Consider the following 27581-nt stretch of genomic DNA (forward strand, 5'->3'; position numbering starts at 1 on the left):
ATTACTTTCCCAAACCTTTACTGTATAAAAATTGCTAAAGTAATCAGTATAAATAAAGACCCAAGGCCAAACTAGACTGCTGAATAGGCACATTGTATATCAGGTTATAAAAAACAAAAATTCAGGGTTACGTCAAGTGTGAATTGTGAGATTTTTCCGTAAAAACGCAATACAACAAAATATAATACATTGCAATAACATCAAATAAACTGTTCTGTGCAAAGTGCTGCATTACTATTGGCAAAAGTCTTCAAGGATCTCTTAGGTCAAGAAACAATTGTGGATGAGAAACTGAGGTTGTGGTGGTCCGAGTGATTTATTGTGGGGCAGGGTAGGCAGAATATGTTAATGTGTGTCAGGTTTTCTCCTTCCATCATTTGTTACTTTCAGACATTTTTTACTCCCCACATTCCTAAACTCATATATATATTTTTGTTATTTTCCAGATTTAAAAGGGGGCCTGTTTTCTGCAAAACAAATCGTTCTTTCTTGTGGCACCATTCAATGTTCTATGCAATGCACAGGAAAGCTGACAAAAAACTCCAAATATGGTGAAATTGAAAAAAATTGCAGGATATCTGAAGGGCTTTATTTTTACGTATTTCACTGTACAGTCAAAATCACACGTCCCCTTTATTCTTCAGGTCAGTATGATAAGAAGTATTACTTTAATATAAATTTAAAGCAAAGTTGCTTAGTTGCTTTCATAGCAACAGATTAGTGCCCAGCATATCCCTCCTCGGGATATCGAACTTGACCATGGCACCCAGTAGGTTACATGCCACAACCGTTAATGAGGGTGTTAATGGCAGGTGTTTAGTGCATAATACAGCAGACACCTGTACTGTATGGAGAGGACTCAACCCATCACTCGTCTACATAAATCCTTAACACCATCAAGACGTACAAGTGCTTCAAGCTGGGTTAAAAGGTTAATGCGGAAAACAGGTGACGTCAACAGGAGCCTCAGTGGAGTCCTGTGACTGTTGACACTTTCTTCCTGGTCAGAACACATAGCAACTGCAAATCTGGAACCGTGAATTGGAGTAGGGCAACTAGGGGTGGTGGCACGGCAAGCAGAGTAGGGGTGGCGGCACGGCAAGCAGAGTAGGGGTGGCGGCACGGCAAGCAGAGTAGGGGTGGCGGCACGGCAAGCAGAGTAGGGGTGGCGGCACGGCAAGCAGAGTAGGGGTGGCGGCACGGCAAGCAGAGTAGGGGTGGCGGCACGGCAAGCAGAGTAGGGGTGGCGGCACGGCAAGCAGAGTAGGGGTGGCGGCACGGCAAGCAGAGTAGGGGTGGCGGCACGGCAAGCAGAGTAGGGGTGGTGGCACGGCAAGCAGAGTAGGGGTGGTGGCACGGCAAGCAGAGTAGGGGTGGTGGCACGGCAAGCAGAGTAGGGGTGGTGGCATGGCAAACAGAGTAGGGGTGGTGACATGGCAAGCAGAGTAGGGGTGGTGGCACAACAAACAAACAGCAAGTAAATTTTCGGATGAATAAAAACATAATTATGTCTCAGTTATGCAGCACAAATTTTTATCCTCATCCTTCTGCAGGCTACAGCAAACATATCCAAGGATACCACTCATCCTGACCAGAAATAATCACCATGTGTGGCGTACTTTGATTAGTACTTACACAACTTTTAAAAACGGTTACACAAATCCGTAAAATGTGACCTAAAGAAAAGGATTACCAAAGATTATCTTGGAAACTATGCTAATACAATATTTGGAACATGTAACAAAACATCCTTGTAAATGACTCAAGATAAGATCAATACATTGCACCGTACAAAACATCTTTGCAAGTTAGATAAAGCAATAGTGTAAGTTACACTCTACAAGGCTAGATGTAGATTAATTCCCCCAGTTGTATCGAAGATTTGTCTGCCACTTTTCTGGCAGACAAAACTTGTAAAAATTTGTTTTTATGCCGATTTTCATGTGTTTTCAAGTTTTTACCATGGGTGTGATAGGGCAGGGGGCTTGAATTTTGGAGGGACCATAAACTGGTCGGCAGGGGCAGATTAAGACCGCCATGGGGCCTGGGCTGTACAAATCGGGCTTCTTGGGGAATGGAGGATGCGTCCCTTCTGCCTTCTTTCAATCTGCGGTTTGAGGACCCTTGAAGGAGTTTCAAAGGTCCCGAAATGGCTCTTTTATACATGTGTATTGAGAGTAGAGATTCATTTGGATAATTTTAAAAGACATTTTTTTTCTCAAAAACTAAGCTAGTAGACTTAAGTGCAAGACTTAAGTTTTGTCCCGAGTTTGATTGTTATCCTGTGCCTACTGGATTTGGGATAACAATCTAATCAGAAACTGCCGGAACATTAAATAGGAGATTGGGGCCCCTGTTCTCACAGATTGATGGAGCAGCAGGTTGGGCATCTTAAAATTGCCATGAATATCGCTTGGCTATCATGTGCTCTATAATTTCCAACAATCCCATATTGTTGAAAGGATTGAAGAGCATGCGCAATCTGCTGCTCCATTAATTCATGACCAGCATAGTTTTGAACGGCAGGGGTCCCGTGTGGATAGGGATGACCCTTACTGTTTTGCTTAGACTGACATGGAAACTCAAACAAATTTGATTCATCAAGGGCCTTCAAGCAGGTTTCAGGGTTCTAAACTTTGGGGTTTATATTTAAAGTATCTTATTTCTGGCCAGAGACGCATCCACATTTTTGAATGAGTCCACCAACATAGCTGTTAGCGAATAACCTATAACGTTGCTTAAGAGTAAATAACCAAAATTTCTTGATAAATGTAAAGTTTTATAGATACATAACTCTTACAAGGCATCATGGAACGGGAAGGACTCATGTGCATTCTTGGATTAATGAGATGCCAGGAAATTATTTGGAATGTTGGAAAGGAGAAAATGACCTCATTGTAAACAAACACTGCGGCAATAATCACGAAGCGCTTCCCCATCTGAAATATTTAATTGAATTTCCTTTATAATGGTTTGGTTAACATTGCTCTCTAGTTTCCTAGAGGAGGAAAAACATGGCGTCATAAAATTTCACAAACACATCCTGGAAAATTGGAATTTGAAATTATACAACACAAATTAAAAATTTAGCTACAATGACGTGTTGCATCAGGAAATCTTCACAGAAAAGAAAGAATAAAGGCTGACAATAGAACAAATGGAACTACAGCCCTGGTTCTTCCTCAAATAATAAGATTTGTTCCTGTATATTGCCCTGTCATCAGACTCCTCTTATATAACGACAGCTAATGTCATCTCCTTAGTCTTCCTAGATTGTAGTGAGTATGAGACATCTGAGACAAGTCTGTGTAACATGGAGAGGCAGCTTACTACATAGCAGAGAGATTGCTCACTTGTTTACCCATTTTATTACCTCTCATTCCAGTTTGGCAACTGTGACATCATCTATTCCTATATGCTGAACACCTGCCACCAATGGAAAGAGTCGGGAACTGCTACATCAAAACTTTTTAATATCACTTAAAGGAAACCTACCACTTGTAGTGGCAGGTTTCTGATGGAAATACCGGGCACCAGCTCAGGCTGAGCCGGTGCTTATTTTTGTTAGTGTTTTAAACCGCGGTATCGCGGTTTAAAACACTTTTTAAACTGTATAGCCGGCGCAGGGAGGTATGCGCTCGGCGCTTACCATGCGCGCGGCTACATAGGAAGTGAAGGAGAGCCGAGCGCGTACCTCCCTGCGCCGGCTATACAGTTTAAAAAGTGTTTTAAACCGCGATACCGCGGTTTAAAACACTAACAAAAATAAGCACCGGCACCAGCTCACCCTGAGCTGGTGCTCTGTGTTTTCTTCTGAAACCTGCCACTTCAAGTGGTAGGTTTCCTTTAATTACTGTATATACATTTTCAATAAAACATGAAACTAAAACAAAAGCAGAATTTTCATTAATCGATTCAATATGGAGAAGTAAACGAGGCTAAAGATCTTGGTGAAGCTTTGGTGAAAGTGAATGTGGTTGGTTTTGACTTTGATCATAAGAAACAGCCCACTGTTGCTCTCGCCTAAAAGTAACACTAGCTCCAGAACCTACCTTTTAGCATTGTTCTTCCAGTCGACCCACTAAGCAACGGTCCACTTCTCGCACCCAGCAAAGTAGTAGCTTCCAATAAGGCACCACTTATGTACTGAGAAATGTTTGTCCTTTGCAAAGTTGCATAAAATCCAGCATTTTGTTTTTCTTGTAGACGAATGATCTTCTTAGTGAGAAGGATTAATGGTTTCTCAAGCAGGCACACAGAAAATTCCAAAAGGTCCTCTTCCCCATCGCCTTCGCTGCAAACCTGGAATGAAAACAGCAGTTCGTCACCATAAACTTTGAGCCAACAAAATTGAACTTTAGCTGAAAAAGGTGTAACAACTGGGGGACTCAGAATATACTGGAAAATTAATTATTGCACTTGGTTTGAAGAAATGACACTGCTCCTGGGAACGGGATGTTGAACTTGTGACCATAGTCTGTGCCGTTGCTGCCATTTGGTTTCACTAAAGATGCATATATTAAACCCACAGTAAGAGGCCATGTTAAGCTACAAAAAAACAGATATGGAACAGTTTTGTAATACACAATAAAAACTTAAAAGTTTTAATTAAAAGTCTCTCCTTTGCAACGGTAACAGAGCGCTGCTAAGGGTTGTCTATCCAGTCTACAGATCATTCTATAATGTTACTTTAAACACAATGGGGAACATTTTACGCACCTTGTCAACCATTTTTCTGGCAGACAGAGCATTAGCATTGGAGTTTTAACATTAAAACCACCATTCCCAATGTTATTGCTGGTTTTCCGCGCTGCTCATCACTTGGGCTTTATTGGAGGGGAAGTGGGGTGTGTCAAGATGGTAAACGGGACTGGCGAGGCCCTGAACACCCCAGACTGCTGTATTTACTCAGGCGAAAACTATAGCTGAAATGAGCCAGGTCTTACCAGAGGAGCACATTTCCAGATCCACTAAGAGGCTGGAGCCTCCTAGGCCTCATGTACACGACCATTCGGTCTTGTCTGTTCTGAATATACTGCTATATTCTGGCCTTAAATGACTTATTGCAACCATATGGCAACGTATTGCACCGTATCTGTATAAAATACACTGGGCTGACAAATGATGGATGGACCGATGGACAGAATGCACCTTCCACTGGTTTTGGCTACTGCACGTATATATGGTGGCATACGGTTCACAGCCATATGCAGCACATATTTAGCCCGTATTTTATACATTGCCATTGACTTCTTTGGAACGAAAATATGGTGGAAAATAGGACATGCTCTATATATTTATACATCCAGCTCATTGTACGGTACCGTACGGTGAACAATACGGCCATATACTTTTAATGCGTTCTCTACACATTCATGTGCATGGGGCCTTAGTATATCGGGGTGCAGAGCAAGTTCAGAAATGCCAGTCTTAATAAATCCCCCCCCCCCCTATTATTTGGACTTTCACATGTCTTTGGTACACTATTGGATTTTTAGGAATGATAACTAAAGTTATGTTGATCACTTTCCACTTTGAGTGATTCAAAAACGAGATGGGAGTAGAATACAAACTGTTTATGCCATCTCTCTCTTAGCCATGTCTATGCCAAACATTCACAAGAAAATTCTGGCATACAATGACCAAGTGTGGATTTGTGGATTTATTCAGCCCTGTTAACGTTAAGTTTTGTCTAAAAGTAAGCTTTTTCACAGGGTGCATGACATTTATTACTGTACAGGCAGTCCCCGGGTTACGTACAAGATAGGGTCTGGAGGTTTGTTCTTAAGTTGAATTTGTATGTAAGTCGAAACTGTATATTTTATCATTGTAGTTCCAGACAAATTTTTTTCTTGCTCCAGTGACAATTGGAGTTTCAAAATTTTTTTGCTGTAATTGGACCAAGGATTATCAATAAAGCTTCATTACAGACACATTACAGCTGATTATTGCAGACTGGGACTATAATAAAGCATCCAGAGAGCTTCACCAGAGGTCACAGTGGGCAGAGGGGTCCGTCTGTAACTATGGGTCGTCTGTAAGTCGGGTGTCCTTAAGTAGGGGACCGCATGTAGTTAAGGGAAAGTAAATTCCTCAAAGGAATCCTGCAGTTGGGTCAGTCTGACCAAGGTAAGATCATGTTGTTACCAATACACTTAACATGAATTTAGCTTCATTTACTTGAGTGCCTTTGTGCGTCTCTCTGAAAATATCCATATTAATTAGGTGCAGAAATTACTGGATCTACTGCACACAATCCATGGACAAGGTTGGTGCTGTCTTTTGGAATAAGGCCTAAAACTCAAGAGCGAGTTCGAGGCGTCTAGCTCACATCAAAATTGGATCATGTGCTTGCCGCAACGTCTGGCCCAAATTCTCAGAGCCCGGAAAAGAAATTAGAACGTCTCTGGTCTCTGCACGTTCGGGTTGAGCATTGCTGTAAACACACAATGTGAGTTGATGTGAGTTTGTCGCATTGAACTCGCTTGTGGGTTTTAGGCCTAAAGCAGTCACGTTTTACTTATTCTAGTTCCCTTATAATTACGCTGCAAAAGTTTTTGTAAAATTTGCCTTAGTTAAGAAAGTAAGAGGCTGCCATTTCCTAAAATCTGAATATTGTAGTACTCTTTAATACTTGAAATGTAAACCATGCAGGAAAGGGCTATGGGCTTTTGAGCCTTAGACACCCTCATATATTAACAGATCTGAGACAAGTAAAACCCAAGGACATAGAGGAAGTAAAAGCTCAATGGACCAGTGTAACGGCTCAGTAATAAAATGAAGCTTGGAGATATTGTTGCTTCTGCTAAGAAGTCATTCATCAGATTTGACATAACATGCACATGCTTAGTCTTCATTGCATAGAAAACAGTAACATTCAACAGTATATTTATGTAATAATAATAATAATAATAATAATCTTTATTTATATAGCGCCATCAAATTCCGTAGCGCTTTACAAATCATAGGGGACATATACAACTATATTACATTACAAAGAACAAACAGTCATATGGAACAATAGGAGTGAGGGCCCTGCTCACAAGAGCTTACAAACTATGTAATAATAATAATAGTCTTAAAGGAAACCTACCACTTGAAGTGGCAGGTATAAGAAGGAAATACCGAGCACCAGCTCAGGGTGAGCTGGTGCCGGAGCTTATTTTTGTTAGTGTTTTAAACTTTTTAAACTTTATAGCTGAAGCTGCTTCGGTGCAGGGAGGTACGCGCGCGGCTACATAGGAAATGAAGGAGAGCTGCGCGCATGGTAAGTGCCGAGCGCATACCTCCCTGCGCCGAAGAAAGTCTGTGGAAATGTGTAATTAGAAAAATAGGGTATATCTAAACCACACAGGACAAACCAAACACAAGGCCTGGGCGCCAAATTCAGCCCCCACTCATTTAATGCGGCACACACTGTCTACAGCATGTAAAAACTAGATTCAACTTTTGGATGTAGAGCCACAACAGCCATGGCTGGATCTTCTTTGGAGCTCCTGTTCCAGGCTACACAATGGGTCAAATTTACTTACCCGGTCCTGTCGCGATCCCCAATCCGGACTGTCCGATGAAGATGAAGTCCGGCGCGATTCACGTAGCTCGTGCGCCCGAGTTCCTGTATCCGTCGCTTCCCAGCCAAGGTCCGCCAGAGTTCACCTTCTTCTTCCCGCTGCTTGTTAGTGCATGTCTTGCGACACAATTTGAAATGTTAAATCCTGCGCATAGTCCAAATCCATCGGGTTGTCTGACGGCCCGCCCCCTGATTTGTGTCGCGTGCAGGCCGGTGGCGATGCGCCAAAATCTGATCGCATGCGCCAAAAACCCCTGTTAAATGCGGCGCAACTCAGAAATCGTCGGGAAAACCAACAAAAATGCGCTCCCCAAACCCTTCAGAAAAAGAGCCCCAATGTCCGGGTTGCTTTCTTTACAGGTCAGCTAGGCCTCCCTTCTCCCTATATGTTAAAAGGAACACTCCAGTCAAAACAAATTAATTGAATGATACATGGTGCAGGGTCTGAAAGGAGGAGCATGACCCATTAGAGTCCTGCTCCTACAATATTATAACTAAAAATATTGGCTATAAAGCCATCAACAAAAAAAAAAAAAAAAAAAAAAAAAAAAAAAAGAGGTTACCAAGCCTGTTCCTCAATATTCTGTAAATGTAATCATTCACCACATGTGAACCATTGCACTTCTTTTCACCTTTATGTATGAGGTGGGGAATATATATTATATCTGTCCATGGGTGTATTTAGAAAACCCTATGACCGATAAATCGAGGTCTTAATATAGAAGCATCTTTCCAGAAAAAAGCATTCAAAAAATGTGGGATGTGCAGTATAAAGCAATCCGTAATGTCCACAGTAAATTACAGTTTCTTCTGGCAGCAACCGGAAAAAATGCCTTGTTGACAAAAAGAGGAGACAGTGTTTCCTCGGAAGGATTATACATGAAATAATGGTGTTAATCCAACATGTGTAAAGCAGTCTCCAAGACTGTCGCCAGAAAATCTGCTCATTGTACAACATTTTCCAATTCTGCTCCTCTTCTTAGAAGGTTGCGGTCTAACATTAGATTATTTACTTTGTGTAATTTACAAGTGGCTTTGGAACGTACCATTATCTCAATAAACAGAACCTATCTTTTTTTGATATCCATAGCAAAATATTTACGGTTTTAAAACAAACAAAGTGTATTCCATTCCTAAGGTTGAGATTTATTTTAGAGAGTAATTATTTAGTTATAGCCAAAGGAATGACAGTACAATTTTGTAGAATATTTATGCATTATGTTTAGGCTTATTTTGGTTATTTGCAGATTAATATTTACAGATCAAATACACAGCAGTAACTTGGAGGATGGAAGTAACGTGGTGAGAAAACGGTTGTTTCTTATCAATGTGGTGGCTGAAACTTACAGACTAGTATGGGAAATGTGCAACACTGTTTGGTTGGATAAAAGAGGTCAGAAAAAGTTTGGGGCACTTTTAAATCCCTTAACCCCTTCATCACGGGCTGAGCCCTCTTCATCCAGACATAGGGGCAGATTTACTTACCCGGTCCATTCGCGATCCAGCTGCGCGTTCTCTGCGGTGGATTCGGGTCTTCCGGCGATTCACTGAGGCAGTTCCTCCGACGTCCACCAGGTGTCCGCTGAGGTCCGCCGGAGTTCACGATCCATTGCTGGGTGAAGGTAAGCACTTTTTTTTTTTAAAAATGATGCGGTTTTTCCGAATCCGTCGGGTTTTCATTCGGCCAAGCCCCCCGATTTCCGTCACATGCATGCCGATCCGATTGCGTGCGCCAAAAACCCAGGGCAATTCAGAGAAAATCGGCGCAAAACTGGAAAAATTCGGGTAACCCTCCGTAAAAACGCGATTCGGGCCCATAGTAAATGACCCCCATAGGGTTTGCTGCATATTATAGCAAACACCCATCACTAACATCCGCGGTCAGTGCTAGCACCAATTGCGGGCATTAAGCCCTTGATTGCCAGCGGCGATTAAAAGACGGTGGCCCCTATCTTTGTTGAGATCACTGCCCCCCCTGATGTCATTGTGGAGCGGTGATCAGTTGCCATGTCAGCCTTGGGTCTTTGTCAGACCCAGGCTGCATGGTTTCTGAAGATTCGTTACAATGAGCCAGTGGCTCATTGTAATTTATCCTATGTAAAAACGCCATATACTGCAAAACAATAGTATTGCAGTATATGGTAGGAACAATCAGAACATCTGGGGGTCTAAAAAAATTGTAAAAAAATTAAATGTAAAAAATGATAAAACATTAAAAATTCTAATCCCCCTCACCTTTCTCTAGAACTAATAGAAAACTAGATAAACAGTAAAAATCACAAAGATGTTAGCAATCGCCGCAGCCCAAAAAAAAAAAACGGTTATTGCCAGTGGTAAACTACATAATGGAAAATAACGCCCAAATGTCCAAAACAAGACTTTTACACCATAAAAAAATTTACTAAAAAGTGATCAAGAGGGCTCAAGATGGTAACAATTAAAAAGTCAGCTTATCTTGCAAAAAATGACACCTCACACAGCTCTGTACACCAAAGTATGAAAAAGTTATTAGTTATTAGTTATTATCAGAAGATGGCGGAACCAATTTTTTTTTCACACACATTCTTTTAATTTGTGAAAAGGTATTAAAACATAATAAAACCTATATAGATTTGGTATCACCGTGATCATATCAAACCAAAAAATAAAAGTAGAAGTATCATTTTGAGTGCAAAGTGAAAGTCGTAAAACATGAACCCACAAGAAAGTGACACAAATGCGTTTTTTTCCACTGGAATATTTTTTTCCAGCTTCCCAGTACATGGCATGGAATAATAAATAACGTCACTGAGAACTAAAATTTGTTATGCAAAAAATAAGCTCTTTCACTTTTTTAGTGTGCAGAGCTGTGTAAAAGATTTTTGAAAGTGGGGAACGAAAAATCAGCGAAAAAAAGCTGCGTCCTTAAGGGGTTAAAGTCTATGTACACTATTGTAATATATTCTACCTTTATTGTGCCATTTCCTCTATAAAATTAATATAAAGTGGAACCTTGGATTACAAGAATAATTTGTTTTGGTAACATGTATGTAATCCAAATCACTTGTATATCAAAGCAAGTTTTCTCATAGGAAATCATTGAAACCCAGACGATTGATTCCACAATGACCGAATACCTCGGATTATAAATTGAAAGTTGATACACCACGTCCCAAATTATTATGCAAATGACAGTATAATAAAAGAAAATTAGGAAATTCTGCTTGTGATCCTAGTTACAATTTTTACAGCTTGCAAAATAAAAGATGCAGACTAAGTTACTTGTAATCCAAGGTCCCACTGTTATCTGTTACACATAGAAAAACATCCTGGTGTTCTGGGTCTTCAGCTAAGATGAAGACAAGGAAAGGAACATTGTAAATAGTTGGTCTTCAGAATTCGAGTGGACATTTAATATGATGCACGCAAAATGGTACAAAATCTCTATTCAATATTATGGGCATAAAGTAACAAAAATATGTGGTTGTATACACGGATATAATGATTATCTACCATTTGTTCTGCTCACACATGTACTAAAATTTGCGCATTTAATGGAATATTGGAGTCCATCTTGATTCAGTTTATTTCATAGAAATAAAAATTACTGTATATACTTGAGTATAAGCCGACCCAAGTAAAAGCCGAGGCCCCTAATTTTACCACAAAAACCTGCTAAAATCTTTTTTTTACTTGAGTATAAGCCGAGTTTGGGCTTTTTTGTGCTGAAAAACTAGGCTTATACTTGAGTATATATGGTATATAAGGTCAAGACCAGTATTAAGGTGAAACAGAAGTAATGTTACTCAACTCACAAGTGTCCCCACAGTTGTTGAGAGTCTGACACCATACGTAGACTGACCACTATAGACAGACCACTATAGACAGACCACTATAGACAGACCATTGTATAACGTATTACTTGGCTCTAAGAAGCTCCTGATTGTGTCAGAGATCCTGGAACCAGGCTAATATTAGAGGAGTTGACCCACGGCTGACACTATCTATCCACGTTATAGGGCATACTGTAAATTACTGGTTTGATCCAAACCCCCAAGTTCCAACCACAAGAGCCCGGCTCACTTTAGATCCCTTGAAGTGTGCATCGTGTGCATGACTGAACTACAGTGTTCTTCATTCACTTCTGTGGGGGTGTAGGTCATCCCAGGTCTGCATACACAAATTTCATCCCAAATTAAAGTCAACAGTAAAACAAATATGAATGAAAATAATTGAAAAGAAAACTCCAAAAGTGTTTACATTATTAAAGAGGGCATATAGTGCGCACCAGAAATCTGCTCATACGCACTATATTGTGTTGGCTGAACCAGTTGACCAGAAATCGTTGATGCTTTACTGTCTATGGTAGTCACTTTATTCAAGATGTTGGGTCGAGACTAGAGATGGGCGAATCAATTCTAATGATTCTAACTTCGGTTAGAATTTCAGGAAAATTTGGATTCGCCACGAAGCCAAAGTATATGCTGATTCGCGGGAACTAAATTGCTTTTTTTCCCCTCATGTTTCTGCTAAATGGGCGCAAGAACAACGTGTTACATGGGGCAGAGAACTCTGGGAAGGAGAAAGGAACACCCCCGATGACATCTGCAGACCTGTAAGCCAATCAGCGACCGGCAGGCTTATGTGATGTCACACAACCCTATAAAATCCAGCCATTTTCTATCCCAGCACTTCACACTTCATGTTGTAGCGTCCAGCTGCTGCTATTGTGCTGTGCGATTCTTGCTGCAATCCCTCGCTGTTCTCTAAGGGGGTCTGTATACCCCAAATAGCAGTTCTATTTAGTGACAAAATCGAATAGGAAGAAATCTGTTTGACATTCATGTATCTGCAGTAGTGAGCTGTCAGTTGTGGGGTATCTGTATAACGCACATTGCCATACCTTTTGGGAGCTATAGTTTACAGCCAGATTTACGTGTCAAATCCACGTAGTTTATAAACCACTATGTCAGACAGAAAGGTGGCAGGTGGAGCAGGCAGAGGTGGCAGCACAGTAAGGGGATGTCGCAGCAGGGGTGACTCTGTGAGGCCAGAACTGCCATTGTCATCTAGTGGCAGTGTGTTGATCAACAACCCAAAGGTTGTTGAATGGTTGACTAGGTCATTCAATTCCTCAAATATAACATCTGACAACCCCAGCCAAGAGTCCGTAGGTTCCTCTGATACAACAATTAGTTGGCATGGCCCAGGAGCAGGTCAGCAGCCCTCACCTGTCCTCAACCAGGAGCAGTAGCAGTTCCATCAACAGTCGCTTAAGTCTGGATTCCTTAGTGAGCAATTTCCTTCACCCGCGTAGTGAGGAGGGTAGCCGCCACCAGCAGCAACAGCAGGACATGAAGCAGACCCTGCACCAGCAGGTGGTGGCCTACTTGGACGGCACTTTACCACCTGAGGTAGAGGATCCCATGGACTACTGGGCAGCCAAACTTGATGCGTGGCCACAACTTGCGGAGTTTGCAGTAGAGAAGCTGTCCTGCCCGGCCAGTACTGTGGCACCAGAGCGGGTGTTCATTGCGGCGGGGGCCATCATTACCCCCAGGAGAACCCGCTTGTCCACCCGTAATGTGGAAAGACTGACCTTTGTCAAGATGAATCAGGCTTGGATCGGCCAGGATTTAAACTCACCAATGCCTAATGCATCAGATTAGATCAGCCATGACGCCTCCTCCAAATGTTGAGAAATGAGTCGGGGTTCTAACTACCTGCCTCAGCTACTATTCTGATGCTGCCACCCGCCTGATGCCACACATCTGCTGCTAGTTGCACCATCTGCCTCCTACCATCTTTACCAGGGACTGGAATTGTCCGCCACCTCCACAATATATCATGGTGCCACTCTGCAGGCTCCTGCTGCTTCTGATGCCACCTTCACACTATATCATTTTGCCACTCTGCGGGCTCCTGCTGCTGCTGCTTCTGATGCCACCTTCACACTATATCATTGTGCCACTCTGCGGGCTCCTGCTGCTGCTTCTGATGCCACCTTCACACTATATCATTGTGCCACTCTGCGGGCTCCTGCTACTTCTGATGCCACCAAGACATTATCATTGTGCCACTCTGCGGGCTCCTGCTGCTGCTTTTGATGCCACCAACACACTATATCATTGTGCCACTCTGCGGGCTCCTGCTGCTACTGATGCCACCTTCACACTATATCATTGTGCCACTCTGCGGGCTCCTGCTACTTCTGATGCCACCAACACACTATATGATTGTGCCACTCTGCGGGCTCCTGCTGCTGCTTTTGATGCCACCAACACACTATATCATTGTGCCACTCTGCGGGCTCCTGCTGCTGCTTTTGATGCCACCAACACACTATATCATTGTGCCACTCTGCGGGCTCCTGCTGCTGCTGCTACTGATGCCACCAACGCACTATATCATTGTGCCACTCTGCAGGCTCCTGCTGCTTCTGATGCCACCTCAGGGCCGGATTATAGGCGGGGCTCCCGGGGCTCGAGCCCCGGGGCCCCCACCATCTTGCCCCCCCTAGGGGCCCCCACCAGATCGCACCTCCCGTGCCCCCCCTCATGAGCCGAACGCCGCCCTCCGCCTCCGGGCATAGGTGATCGCCTCCCCGGCGATCCAGCCCCTGCATAAACTGCCCGCCCACTCATCCTGCTGCATGGGGAGCCGCCCCCTGCCACTCCGCTCCCCCCCCCCCTCCGGCACAGGTGAAAAGCAACCCCGCTCCGCTCAATCCCGGCTTAACACCGCCCCCGGCTCCCCGCCCCCTGCCCCGCTCACTCGCTCCCCGCTCCACTCAATCCCGGCTTAACATCACCTCCGGCTCCCCGCCCCGCTCGCACCCCGCTCAACACCGGATTCCCTTCCCCCCGCTCTGCTCGCTCACCACCCCCCCCCGCTCCCCGCTCGCTCACCACCCCCCGCTCCCCGCTCGCTCACCACCCCCCGCTCCCCGCTCGCTCACCACCCCCCGCTCGCTCACCACCCCCCGCTCCGCTCGCTCACCACCCCCCGCTCCCCGCTCGCTCACCACCCCCCGCTCCGCTCGCTCACCACCCCCCGCTCCGCTCGCTCACCACCCCCCGCTCCGCTCGCTCACCACCCCCCGCTCCTCTCGCTCACCACCCCACGCTCCCCGCTCCTCTCGCTCACCACCCCCCGCTCCCCGCTCCTCTCGCTCACCACCCCCCGCTCCTCTCGCTCACCACCCCCCGCTCCCCGCTCCTCTCGCTCACCACCCCCCCGCTCCCCGCTCCTCTCGCTCACCACCCCCCGCTCCCCGCTCCTCTCGCTCACCACCCCCCGCTCCGCTCGCTCACCACCACCCGCTCCTCTCGCTCACCACCCCCCGCTCCTCTCGCTCACCACCCCCCCGCTCCCCTCGCTCACCACACCCCCCCCTCCCCGCTCCTCTCGCTCACCACCCCCCCGCTCCGCTGGCTCACCGCTCCCCGCTCCGCTCGCTCACCACCCCCCCCGTCCCCCGCACGAAACATGCTCCCGCCAACCCCCCCCCCTTCCCGGCCGAATAAGCGACCGACCGACTCCCCCCCCCCTGGCGAACAAGCACTGGCAAGACCCCCCAACCCGAACAAACAGGCACCCGGTCAACCCTAACAGGTAAGTATATACATATGTGTTTTTCTGTGTGTATATATGTATATACAGTGTATATGTGTATATATGTATATACAGTGTATATATGTATATACAGTGTATATGTGTATATACAGTGTATATGTGTATGTATGTATATGCTGTGTATATGTGTATATACTGTGTGTATGTGTATATATGTATATACTGTGTATATATGCATCTACTGTGTATATGTGAATATATGTATATACTGTGTATATATGCATCTACTGTGTATATGTGTATATACCGTGTATACTGTGTATATATGCATCTACTGTGTATATGTGTATATACCGTGTATTTATGCATCTACTGTGTATATGTGTATATACCGTGTATTTATGCATCTACTGTGTATATGTGTATATACCGTGTATTTATGCATCTACTGTGTATATATGTATATACTGTGTATATATTCATCTACTGTGTATATGTGTATATACTGTGTATATATTCATCTACTGTGTATATGTGTATATACTGTGTATATGTGTATATACTGTGTATATATGCATCTACTGTGTATATATGTATATACTGTGTATTTATGCATCTACTGTGTATATATGTATATATGTATATACTGTGTATTTATGCATCTACTGTGTATATGTGTATATACTGTGTATTTATGCATCTATTGTGTATATGTGTATATACTGTGTATTTATGCATCTACTGTGTATATACTGTGTATAGATGCATATACTGTGTTTATACACGCATATAATTATATAAGCATATATGTGTGTACATTTATATATATGTGAATGATGTGGTTTTTGTATATACTGTGTATATGGAATGTATGTATATACTCTCTCTATATATATACATATGTACATATATATATATGTTTCGTGCTGTCGCCGCTGTATGTAGCTGTGTTACTGGGGGTGAGGCGGCTGTATGTAGCTGTGTTACTGGGGATGAGGTGGCTGTATGTAGCTGTGTTACTGGGGGCGAGGCGGCTGTATGTAGCTGTGTTACTGGGGGCGAGGCGGCTGTATGTAGCGTTGTTACTGGGGGCGAGGCGGCTGTATGTAGCTGTGTTACTGGGGATGAGGTGGCTGTATGTAGCTGTGTTACTGGGGATGAGGCGGCTGTATGTAGCTGTGTTACTGGGGATGAGGCGGCTGTATGTAGCTGTGCTACTGGGGATGAGGTGGCTGTATGTAGCTGTGTTACTGGGGATGAGGCGGCTGTATGTAGCGGTGTTACTGGGGATGAGGTGTTTGTATGTAGCTGTGTTACTGGGGATGAGGCGGCTGTATGTAGCTGTGTTACTGGGGGTGATGCGGCTGTATGTAGCTGTGTTACAGGGGATGAGGCGGCTGTATGTAGCTGTGTTACTGGGGATGAGGCGGCTGTGTGTAGCTGTGTTACAGGGGATGAGGCGGCTGTATGTAGCGGTGTTACTGGGGATGAGGCGGCTGTATGTAGCTGTGTTACTGGGGATGAGGCGGCTGTATGTAGCGGCGTTACTGGGGATGAGGCGGCTGTATGTAGCGGCGTTACTGGGGATGAGGCGGCTGTATGTAGCTGTGTTACAGGGGATGAGGCGGCTGTATGTAGCTGTGTTACTGGGGATGAGGCGGCTGTATGTAGTGGTGTTACTGGGGGGGAGGCGGCTGTATGTAGCTGTGTTACTGGGGATGAGGCGGCTGTATGTAGCTGTGTTACTGGGGATGATGCGGCTGTATGTAGCTGTGTTACTGGGGATGAGGCGGCTGTATGTAGCTGTGTTACTGGGGATGAGGCGGCTGTATGTAGTGGTGTTACTGGGGATGAGGCGGCTGTATGTAGCTGTGTTACTGGGGATGAGGCGGCTGTATGTAGCGGTGTTATTGGGGATGAGGCGGCTGTATGTAGCTGTGTTACTGGGGGTGATGCGGCTGTATGTAGCTGTGTTACTGGGGGTGATGTGGCTGTATGTAGCTGTGTTACTGGGGTGAGGTGACTGTATGTAGCTGTGTTACTGGCAGTGAGGCGGTTGTATGTAGCTGTGTTACTGGGGTGAGGTGGCTGTATGTAGCTGTGTTACTGGCAGTGAGGCGGTTGTAGGTAGCAGGAGGACGTGTGTGTACGCTACACTTAGTGGGGGCCTCCACCAGATTTTGCGCCCAAGGGCCCCCACCAACCTTAATCCGGCCCTGTGCCACCTTCACACTATATCATTGTGCCACTCTGCGGGCTCCTGTTGCTACGGATGCCATCTTCACACTATATCATTGTGCCACTCTGCGGGCTCCTGCTGCTGCTGCTTTGGATGCCACCAACACACTATATCATTGTGCCACTCTGCCACACTTGCTGCTTCTGATGCCACCTTCACACTATATCATTGTGCCACTCTGCGGGCTCCTGCTGCTACTGATGCCACCTTCACACTATATCATTGTGCCACTCTGCGGGCTCCTGCTGCTACTGATGCCATCTTCACACTATCATTGTGCCACTCTGCAGGCTCCTGCTGCTTTTGATGCCACCTTCACACTAGATCATTGTGCCACTTAGTGTAAAAAGAGTGCACTCTTTGATGTTATAGTGGGATCTTGGCCCTCAGCTCAGTCCTTTCGAGCTGGCACAGACGTTACCTTGTTCCCGCTTCGCTTATTTGGGGAAGTTGGCCTCTGTAAGTGTACATGGAAGTGAACAGTGAAGCGATTCTAAGAGCCGCGGCTGTCATGTGCGTGTCATACTAAAACACAGCATTGCTTGAAGACCAAACCACGCTCCCTATGCATATTTAAGCATGGCACAACGTTCTACAACACCCTGTATCCAGGAAATGCCTGTTTTTTAACGTGATTCATTTTGATTTGATTCGGGTCGAATCAAATTTTTTCGAAAAATGCGGCGACTCGGGACGAAATGAATTTTAACAAATTCGCCCATCTCTAGTAGAGACCAATAATAATAATAATTTGAATAAATCTTTTTATAATGTCATCATATTCCTCAGCGCTTTACAGATCATGAGTGGACACGTACAAATAAAATATTATATAACAGAGTAATAACATGGTCAGATAAAACAATGGGGACCTGTTCACAAAAGCTTAGAATCTATGGGGGAGATTTATCATAAAGTTTCATTGGAAACCAATCAGAGCTCAGCTTTAATTTTATAAACAGTTGTGTGAAAATGAAATCTGAGCTCTGATTGATTGCAAAGGGCAACTAGAACAGTTCAGCTCTAAGAGACTTATTATAAATCTCCCCCTATGAGATGGAGCGCATTGAAATTCAACATTTCTGATCAACTATTTTCACACCAAAGAGTTATCCGAGAGCATCTTATTTATACAGACACAACCGCGTTTACCAATTACTTCTTTAGTGTAATGGAAATTACCATGACGGTAGCTTTGTCACTGAAGTCCTCATGGAATCATATGCTAATCCTAAAACTATTCAGTAATCTACAAATATATTCTGTACTATATGGTTTCCATCTTATTGAGCCCTTTTCTCATGCTGATTGGTCAATTTTGTCACCTGCCTATAAAGAATCTGGTTGGTCAATTTATTCATTGAATCAATAAACTTTAAATACAAGTAAAAATTACATAAATTCACATCTAAAAAAAGATCTCTTGAATGTGCACCACATGAAAACAGATCATAAATGTAAATTTACTGATCTGGCAAGCTGTATGTAGGAAGGAGAGGAAAGGAAGAAAAAGGAAAGGAAAAAAAGGAAAGGAAGAAAAGGAAAGGAAAGGAAGAAAAGGAAAGGAAAGGAAGAAAAGAAAAGGAAAGGAAGAAAAGGAAAGGAAAGGAAGAAAAGGAAAGGAAAGGAAGAAAAGAAAAGGAAAGGAAGAAAAGGAAAGGAAAGGAAGAAAAGAAAAGGAAAGGAAAGGAAGAAAAGAAAAGGAAAGGAAGAAAAGGAAAGGAAAGGAAGAAAAGGAAAGGAAAGGAAGAAAAGGAAAGGAAAGGAAGAAAAGGAAAGGAAGAAAAGGAAAGGAAGAAAAGGAAAGGAAGAAAAAGAAAGGAAGGAAGAAAAGGAAAGGAAGAAAAGGAAAGGAAGGAAAGGAAGAAAAGGAAAGGAAGAAAAGGAAAGGAAAGGAAGAAAAGAAAGAAAAGGAAGAAAAGGAAGGAAGCAAATGAAGGAAAGAAAGCAAATGAAGGAAAGAAAGCAAAGGAAGGAAAAGAAGGAAAGGAAGAAAAGGAAAGGAAGAAAAGGAAAGGAAGAAAAGGAAAGGAAAGGAAGAAAAGAAAGAAAAGGAAGAAAAGGAAGAAAAGGAAGGAAGCAAAGGAAGGAAGGAAGCAAAGGAAGGAAGGAAGCAAAGGAAGGAAAGGAAGGAAAGAAAGCAAATGAAGGAAAGAAAGCAAAGGAAGGAAAGGAAAGGAAGGAAAGGAAAGGAAGAAAAGGAAAGGAAAGGAAGAAAAGAAAGAAAAGGAAGAAAAGGAAGGAAGCAAAGGAAGGAAGCAAAGGAAGGAAAGAAAGCAAATGAAGGAAAGAAAGCAAAGGAAGGAAAGAAAGCAAAGGAAGGAAAGGAAAGAAAAGGAAAGGAAGAAAAGGAAGAAAAGGAAAGGAAGAAAAGGAAAGGAAGAAAAGGAAAGGAAGAAAAGAAAAGGAAAGGAAAGGAAGAAGAGAAAGAAAAGGAAGAAAAGGAAGGAAGCAAAGGAAGGAAAGAAAGCAAATGAAGGAAAGAAAGCAAATGAAGGAAAGAAAGCAAAGGAAGGAAAGGAAAGAAAAGGAAAGGAAGAAAAGGAAGAAAAGGAAAGGAAGAAAAGGAAAGGAAGAAAAGGAAAGGAAGAAAAAGAAAGGAAGGAAGAAAAGGAAAGGAAGAAAAGGAAAGGAAGGAAAGGAAGAAAAGGAAAGGAAGAAAAGGAAAGGAAAGGAAGAAAAGAAAGAAAAGGAAGAAAAGGAAGGAAGCAAATGAAGGAAAGAAAGCAAATGAAGGAAAGAAAGCAAAGGAAGGAAAAGAAGGAAAGGAAGAAAAGGAAAGGAAGAAAAGGAAAGGAAGAAAAGGAAAGGAAAGGAAGAAAAGAAAGAAAAGGAAGAAAAGGAAGAAAAGGAAGGAAGCAAAGGAAGGAAGGAAGCAAAGGAAGGAAGGAAGCAAAGGAAGGAAAGGAAGGAAAGAAAGCAAATGAAGGAAAGAAAGCAAAGGAAGGAAAGGAAAGGAAGGAAAGGAAAGGAAGAAAAGGAAAGGAAAGGAAGAAAAGAAAGAAAAGGAAGAAAAGGAAGGAAGCAAAGGAAGGAAGCAAAGGAAGGAAAGAAAGCAAATGAAGGAAAGAAAGCAAAGGAAGGAAAGAAAGCAAAGGAAGGAAAGGAAAGAAAAGGAAAGGAAGAAAAGGAAGAAAAGGAAAGGAAGAAAAGGAAAGGAAGAAAAGGAAAGGAAGAAAAGAAAAGGAAAGGAAAGGAAGAAGAGAAAGAAAAGGAAGAAAAGGAAGGAAGCAAAGGAAGGAAAGAAAGCAAATGAAGGAAAGAAAGCAAATGAAGGAAAGAAAGCAAAGGAAAGGAAAAGAAGGAAAGGAAGAAAAGGAAAGGAAGAAAAGGAAAGGAAGAAAAGGAAAGGAAGAAAAGGAAAGGAAGAAAAGGAAAGGAAGAAAAGAAAGAAAAGGAAGAAAAGGAAGAAAAGGAAGAAAAGGAAGGAAGCAAAGGAAGGAAGCAAGCAAAGGAAGGAAAGGAAGGAAAGAAAGCAAATGAAGGAAAGAAAGCAAAGGAAGGAAAAGAAGGAAAGGAAGGAAAGGAAAGGAAGAAAAGGAAGGAAGGTAAGGAAGAAAAGGAAGGAAGGAAAGGAAGGAAGCAAAGGAAGGAAAGAAAGTAAGTAAAGGAAGGAAAGGAAGGAAGGAAGGAAGGAAGGAAGAAAAGGAAGGAAAAGAAGGAAAGGAAGGAAAGGAAAGGAAGAAAAGGAAGGAAAAGAAGGAAGGAAAGGAAGGAAAAGAAGGAAGGAAAGGAAGAAAAGGAAGGAAGGTAAGGAAGAAAAGGAAGGAAGGAAAGGAAGGAAGCAAAGGAAGGAAAGAAAGTAAGTAAAGGAAGGAAAGGAAGGAAGGAAGGAAGGAAGGAAGGAAGAAAAGGAAGGAAGGGAAGGAAGAAAAGGAAGGAAGGTAAGGAAGAAAAGGAAGGAAGGAAGGAAAGGAAGGAAGCAAAGGAAGGAAAGGAAGGAAAGAAAGCAAAGGAAGGAAAAGAAGGAAAGGAAGGAAGGAAGGAAAGAACACAGGATCCTCACCTATAACTAGAACAATGTTTTTTTGTATTTGAATAAAGGGAGAAGTGTTTTGCCATTCTATCTATTAGGCATGGCGGCACACAATAATAATTATAATAATAATTCTTTATTTATATAGCGCACACAAATTACGCAGCGCTGCACAAAGCACAACAAATTGGTCCATAGAGATGAACGGGCATGTACCACCACTCCAGTGGTCGGACCCTAAAAAAAAATCCCAGATCTTAATTTCTTAATTTACTCTCCTAGAATTTTTAGAATATGCCATTACAGTAACATGAAATTGGAAGCATCATCATAGTACCATGGTAAGTAAGGTTAGAAAAAGACATTAATCCATCTAGTCCAACCTATTAAATTCTACTGCGTTGATCCAAAGGAAGGCAAAAATCATGTAAGGTTAATGTCAATTGACCCAAAGTAGGGAAAAATTTCTTCCTGATGGCTTTTATGGGAGGTCAGAATTTTTGGATCAACAAAAAATCTACTTACAAAAAGTTTCATTCTCGTAAAGAATCTTAAAATCTAAAGTTTAGAATGTAAAGAGTGTATTGTTTTCTAGCTACACACTCCACCATATTACATACATGTGAAAGTTCATCGTGTCCTGGACAGAAATTCCAGCATTGATTAGCTCACGACAGGGAAAATGCCTGGGATGCCTAGAATGAGCAAGATGAATGATTATTTTTACTCTGACTATTCTGCTAAGATTAAGGAAGGTGTTTATAGTTGTACTTTAGAAGTGGAAGCGTCAGACTTGTCTCTCTGCAAAGGTTTTGAAAGCAGATATGGTGAGCGCTTCCAACCACAAAATAATCAGCTGTTGAGACCAGTAAACTGCAGCCTGGGATCAGGAATAATGACATGTGCTCAAAAGACTCAAGCCTGTGACTTAAAATACTTGGAAGTCAGATATAAGAGTACTGAAAGGCAAAACCTCAAAAAAATGGGTATTGGGGCAGTTGATAGGTATACAATATCGAACCAACAGTAAGCGCAATACGCTTTAAAAAATATATATATATATAGAATTATAGGAGGTTATCCAGTGATTCCAATATTTTTATACCTGGTTGGGGGCCTGTAAAAATAACAAAGAGCTTATACTGACCGGTCTACTGTTCCCGTTCTCCCGTGGTGCCGACTGCCAGGTCTCTATTTGTATACAGTGGCTGGCGAGTGGTCGGACGGCACTGACAGCCAATGTACACAAAAAAAAGGCCCGCCACAGGAGTACAAAGTGAGGGGAGTTGAAAATGTATGTCACTCCATTACGCAATTTTCACGTTATTCCCAGTTTATTCTATATGCTAATAAGGCAGTTGGCGCACCCAAGTCATATCCTCAGCTTTTCTTGAATAAATTACTTACAGTATAGCCCAAAGCTTCTAACAAGAAGATAGTTGTGGTCAAGCTGGAATAGCAGTGCTCCAGGTCCTAAAGATATGACCGGGGTACACCAACTGCCTCATTATAATACAGATTAAAATTAGAATATCGCAAACTGCATAAAAGGACAGAAATAATAAGGGTAGCTTTGACATCACAGTGCATTTCTCTACAACATGGTGCCAGCAGATTATAAATCTTGGGGAGGTCATAGACTTCCTCTAATAAAGGGGCTACGAGTAGTACAGATTTAGTAAGGATTTTTTAAGGAATGCTCCAGTCATAGCTGATTCATTGAATTATACATTGTGCAGGGCCTGAAGGGAGGAGCAGGACTCTAGGTAATATCAAGGTTCTAGGAATACAATGAAAATGACTCCTGCTCCTCCATTCAGGCCCTGCACCATGTATTATTCAATGAATTAGCAATGACTGGAGTGTTCCTTTAATGACTGTGATGTCATTGGATCAGTCACATTGGGGCTCATTTACTAAGGGTCGCGGATAACACTTTTGTCGGAATGTTCGTCTTTTTCAGGGATTACATGGCTTGGACGTGTATTTAGCAGGTGCCTGTGCTGGGATTGTGTCGCACGTGATCAGTATTTGGCACAGCTGCGCCGGCTTCCATGTAACACAAATCGGGGGTCGTGCCATCAGACGATTCGACTGATTCGGACTGAGCTCAGGATTTAACTTTCAAATTGTGTCGCAAGCAAAGCACTTACATGAGCCAGGAAGAAGAAGGTGAACTCTGTGGCATCTGAGTGGGAAAGTTACACATTCATGATATTGGGCGCACGATTATCGTCGGACAATGCACTTTCGGTGAACTCCAGGGAAGGGGTAAGTAAATGTGCCCCTATGTCTTTCAAGTGACTGAAGACGCAAAGAAAAAAAAAAGAAGCCGTCACAATGTTAAATGTCATGTCTAACATGCAATGTAGAAGCCATGGCTTTCACTGTTGAACATTCAAACAATCGTGTGTCAGAACCCCACGTATCTTACTCAGTGACCAATCACAAGTTATAGGTTATAATGTACAAAATTGCAGCATACAAGCGAAGGTTGGAATCAGTAGAGATCACCAAGGAGAATCAAGGTGACATTTACTAGGACAAATATATTCCAGCCATGTTAGGTGGGCTCAAAGGTACAAATTTAGTGTCAGTGTAGAAAGCAGCAAGACCATATACAGTTCACACAATGACCTGCAGTCTGCCCTGTGTCCAACCCTGCTGACCTTTGACATTTGACCTTGCACTCTGACCAGTGCACTTTCAAGCAGAGTCACTTCTATTAGGAATACATTCATCAAATACTACATATGGCACCCGAACGTGAGGCTTCTCTTCACTTGTGCATCTCCCACCCAACTATGAATAGAAGTTTGAAAAGTAAAATAATAATCATATTTTGTGCTAGATTTATTAAAGATGTAACTATGAACGGAAGTCTTAGACAGAAGAACATAGGCATTGATAGTGGATGCATTATATATACAGATTGCAGTGAAAATTTACCCTTATAATGATCTACACAGGATCATTCTTGGGCAGCAACAAAGTGGGTGTTGGGTGGGCTGGTTTGGTGGTTCTTCCTTATGTAATTGTAGTATTGGATAATATAGGTGGTATGGGCCTTAGGCTGGGGTCTAAGCCTTCTAGGGGCCCCATGGCCATCCAAACCAATGTCCAAATTTTATACCAATGAAAGCCTTCTACATCTGTTCCTTCTCTCAATACATAAGCACACAAGGAGTCATTTCAGGATGTTGGAAGGTCCTCCCGAGGTCCTGGAACCGCAGATTGAAAGCAGACAGAAGGGGCACATCCTCCATTCCCCAAGAAGCTTGATTCTAGTACCCTATGTAGGAAGTGATTTCAGACTTGTATTATTCATACAGCCCAGGGCCCATGGAAGTCTTAATCCAACGCTGTGTAATTACAGGGGGTATCATGGTGCTTTTAATCTTAGCACTATGCTCCCGCATCTCCCTTATCCAACCCAATTCAGACACTATACGACAAGCCTAATACAGGCAGTCCCCGGGTTAAGTAGAAGATAGGGTCTGTAGGTTTGTACTTAAGTTGAATTTGTATGCAAGTCGGACATGTATACTTTACCATTGTAACCCCAGCCAAATTTTTTTTGGTCTCTGTGACAATTGAATTTTAAAAATGTTTGGATTGTCATAAGAACCAGGATTAACACTAAAGCTTCATTACAGACACCTGTGATAACTGTTATAGCTGTTTATTGTAGCCTAGGGCTAATGTACAATAAATTAACAACATCCAGAGGTCCGTTTGTAACTAGGGGTCGTCTGTAAGTCAGGTGTTCTTAAATAGGGGACCACCTGTAATGGTCTTTTATATACATATATAATGCACACAATACACACAGGCTCACAACAGCTAAATCCAACTATGATAAAATGGTATTTGCAAAACCATTACATAAAAAAAAAGTTTGAAATGTGTGAAAACACAGTCTGAACTGCGCTCAGCACGTCATATTCACCTAATGAAGAAAGTCAATGTTTCTACAACGCCTTATAATAAGTGAAGCAAATAAGCAGTGACATTCACCCCGTGCAGCCAAGCACCAAATCTACGGAAAAAACTAAATCAATCGGCTTTCGGATGCAGACAGCAGACAGCAATTTGCACTTCCACGCTTGTAAACGCACATCCAATATTACATGTATGCGCCTTGCTACATGTATCCTGGATACAATATTGATGTGGTTCTTCCGGTTATTTAAAATGTTATTTCTTATCGGATGTTTAGATGTGACTGCAATTGTACCCCGTCATTCTTAGAATTATACAATGTACCGTAGTTGAAGCAATTTTGTTTCATTTCAGAAATGTATATAGGGCAGCAGATAAGAGGAAACTTTGCATTGTATTTTATGGAGGAAAACAGCTTCTCTGTTTTTTTTCCAGGTACTTACAGGCAGTCCCCATGTTACGTACAAGCAGGGCCGGATTATAGGCGGGGCTCCCGGGGCTAGAGCCCCGGGGCCCCCACCATCTTGCCCCCCCTAGGGGCCCCCACCAGCTCGCACCTCCCGTGCCCCCCCTCATTAGCGGAGCGCCGCCCTCCGCCTCCGGGCATAGGTGAGCTCCTCCCCGGCGATCAAGCCCCTACATAAACTGCCCGCCCACTCATCCTGCTGTGTGGGGAGCCGCCTCCCGCCACTGGTGACCCCGCTCAATCCCAGGTTAACATCGCCTCCGGCTCCCCGCCCGGCTCGCTCTCCTCTCGCTCACCACCCCCCGCTCCGCTCGCTCACCACTACCCGCGCTCAACACTCCCCGCTCCGCTCGCTCACCACCCCCCGCTCGCTCACCACCCCCCCCCCCCCCCGCTCCGCTCGCTCACCACCCCCCGCTCCACGGTCCGCTCGCTCACCACTCCCCGCTCCGCTCGCTCACCACCCCCCGCTCCCCACTCCGCTCGCTCACCACCCCCGCTCCACTCGCTCACCACCCCCCGCTCCCCGCTCCGCTCGCTCACCACCCCCCGCTCCCCGCTCCGCTCGCTCACCACCCCCGCTCCCCGCTCCTCTCGCTCACCACCCCCGCTCCCCGCTCACCCCCCCCCCCCCGTACGAAACATGCACCCGGCAACCCCCCCTTCCTCCCCGGCCGAATAAGCTACCGACCGACTTCCTGGCGAACAAGCACCGTCAAGACCCCCCACCCGCCCTAATAAACAGGCACCCGGTCAACCCTAACAGGTAAGTATATACATATGTGTTTTTCTGTGTGTGTATATATGTATATACAGTGTATATACTGTATATATACAGTGTATATACTGTATATATACAGTGTATATACTGTATATATACAGTGTATATACAGTGTATATACTGTATATATACAGTGTATATACAGTGTATATACTGTATATATACAGTGTATATACAGTGTATATACTGTATATATACAGTGTATATACAGTGTATATACAGTGTATTTATGCATCTACTGTGTATAGATGTATATACTGTGTATAGATATGTGTGTACATTTGTATATGTGAATGATGTGGTTTTTGTATATACTGTGTATATGGAATGTATGTATATACTCTCTATATATATACATATGTACATATATATATGTTTTGTGCTGTCGCCGCTGTATGTAGCTGTGTTACTGGGGGTGAGGCGGCTGTATGTAGCTGTGTTACTGGAGATGAGGCGGGTGTATGTAGTGGTGTTACTGGGGGCCAGGCGGCTGTATGTAGCTGTGTTACTGGGGTGAGGCGGCTGTATGTAGCTGTGTTATTGGGGGCCAGGCGGCTGTATGTAGCGGTGTTACTGGGGATGAGGCGGCTGTATGTAGCGGTGTTACTGGGGGCCAGGCGGCTGTATGTAGCTGTGTTACTGGGGTGAGGCGGCTGTATGTAGCTGTGTTATTGGGGGCCAGGCGGCTGTATGTAGCGGTGTTACTGGGGATGAGGCGGCTGTATGTAGCGGTGTTACTGGGGACGAGGTGGCTGTATGTAGCTGTGTTACTGGGGGCGAGGCGGCTGTATGTAGCTGTGTTACTGGGGGCGAGGCGGCTGTATGTAGCTGTGTTACTGGGGATGAGGCGGCTGTATGTAGCTGTGTTACTGGGGGCGAGGTGGCTGTATGTAGCTGTGTTACTGGGGGCGAGGCGGCTGTATGTAGCTGTGTTACTGGGGGCGAGGCGGCTGTATGTAGCTGTGTTACTGGGGGCGAGGCGGCTGTATGTAGCTGTGTTACTGGGGGCGAGGCGGCTGTATGTAGCTGTGTTACTGGGGGCGAGGCGGCTGT

At 43.8% G+C, this 27581-nt stretch overlaps 1 protein-coding gene across 6 annotated transcripts in view; it reads right to left on the reverse strand.

Moving 5' to 3' along the window:
- PLCE1 (phospholipase C epsilon 1) overlaps nt 1–27581 on the reverse strand; it is a 200452-nt gene that overhangs the window by 112610 nt on the left and 60261 nt on the right. For all 6 annotated transcript variants that reach the window (XM_072129841.1, XM_072129840.1, XM_072129842.1 and 3 more), the window contains exon 3: nt 4053–4302. In XM_072129841.1, the coding sequence (XP_071985942.1) occupies nt 4053–4302 (250 nt within the window). The remainder of the gene's footprint in view (nt 1–4052; nt 4303–27581) is intronic.

The sequence above is a fragment of the Engystomops pustulosus genome, chromosome 11 (genome assembly GCF_040894005.1).
Source record: "Engystomops pustulosus chromosome 11, aEngPut4.maternal, whole genome shotgun sequence".
Classification (NCBI taxonomy): Eukaryota; Metazoa; Chordata; class Amphibia; order Anura; family Leptodactylidae; genus Engystomops; species Engystomops pustulosus.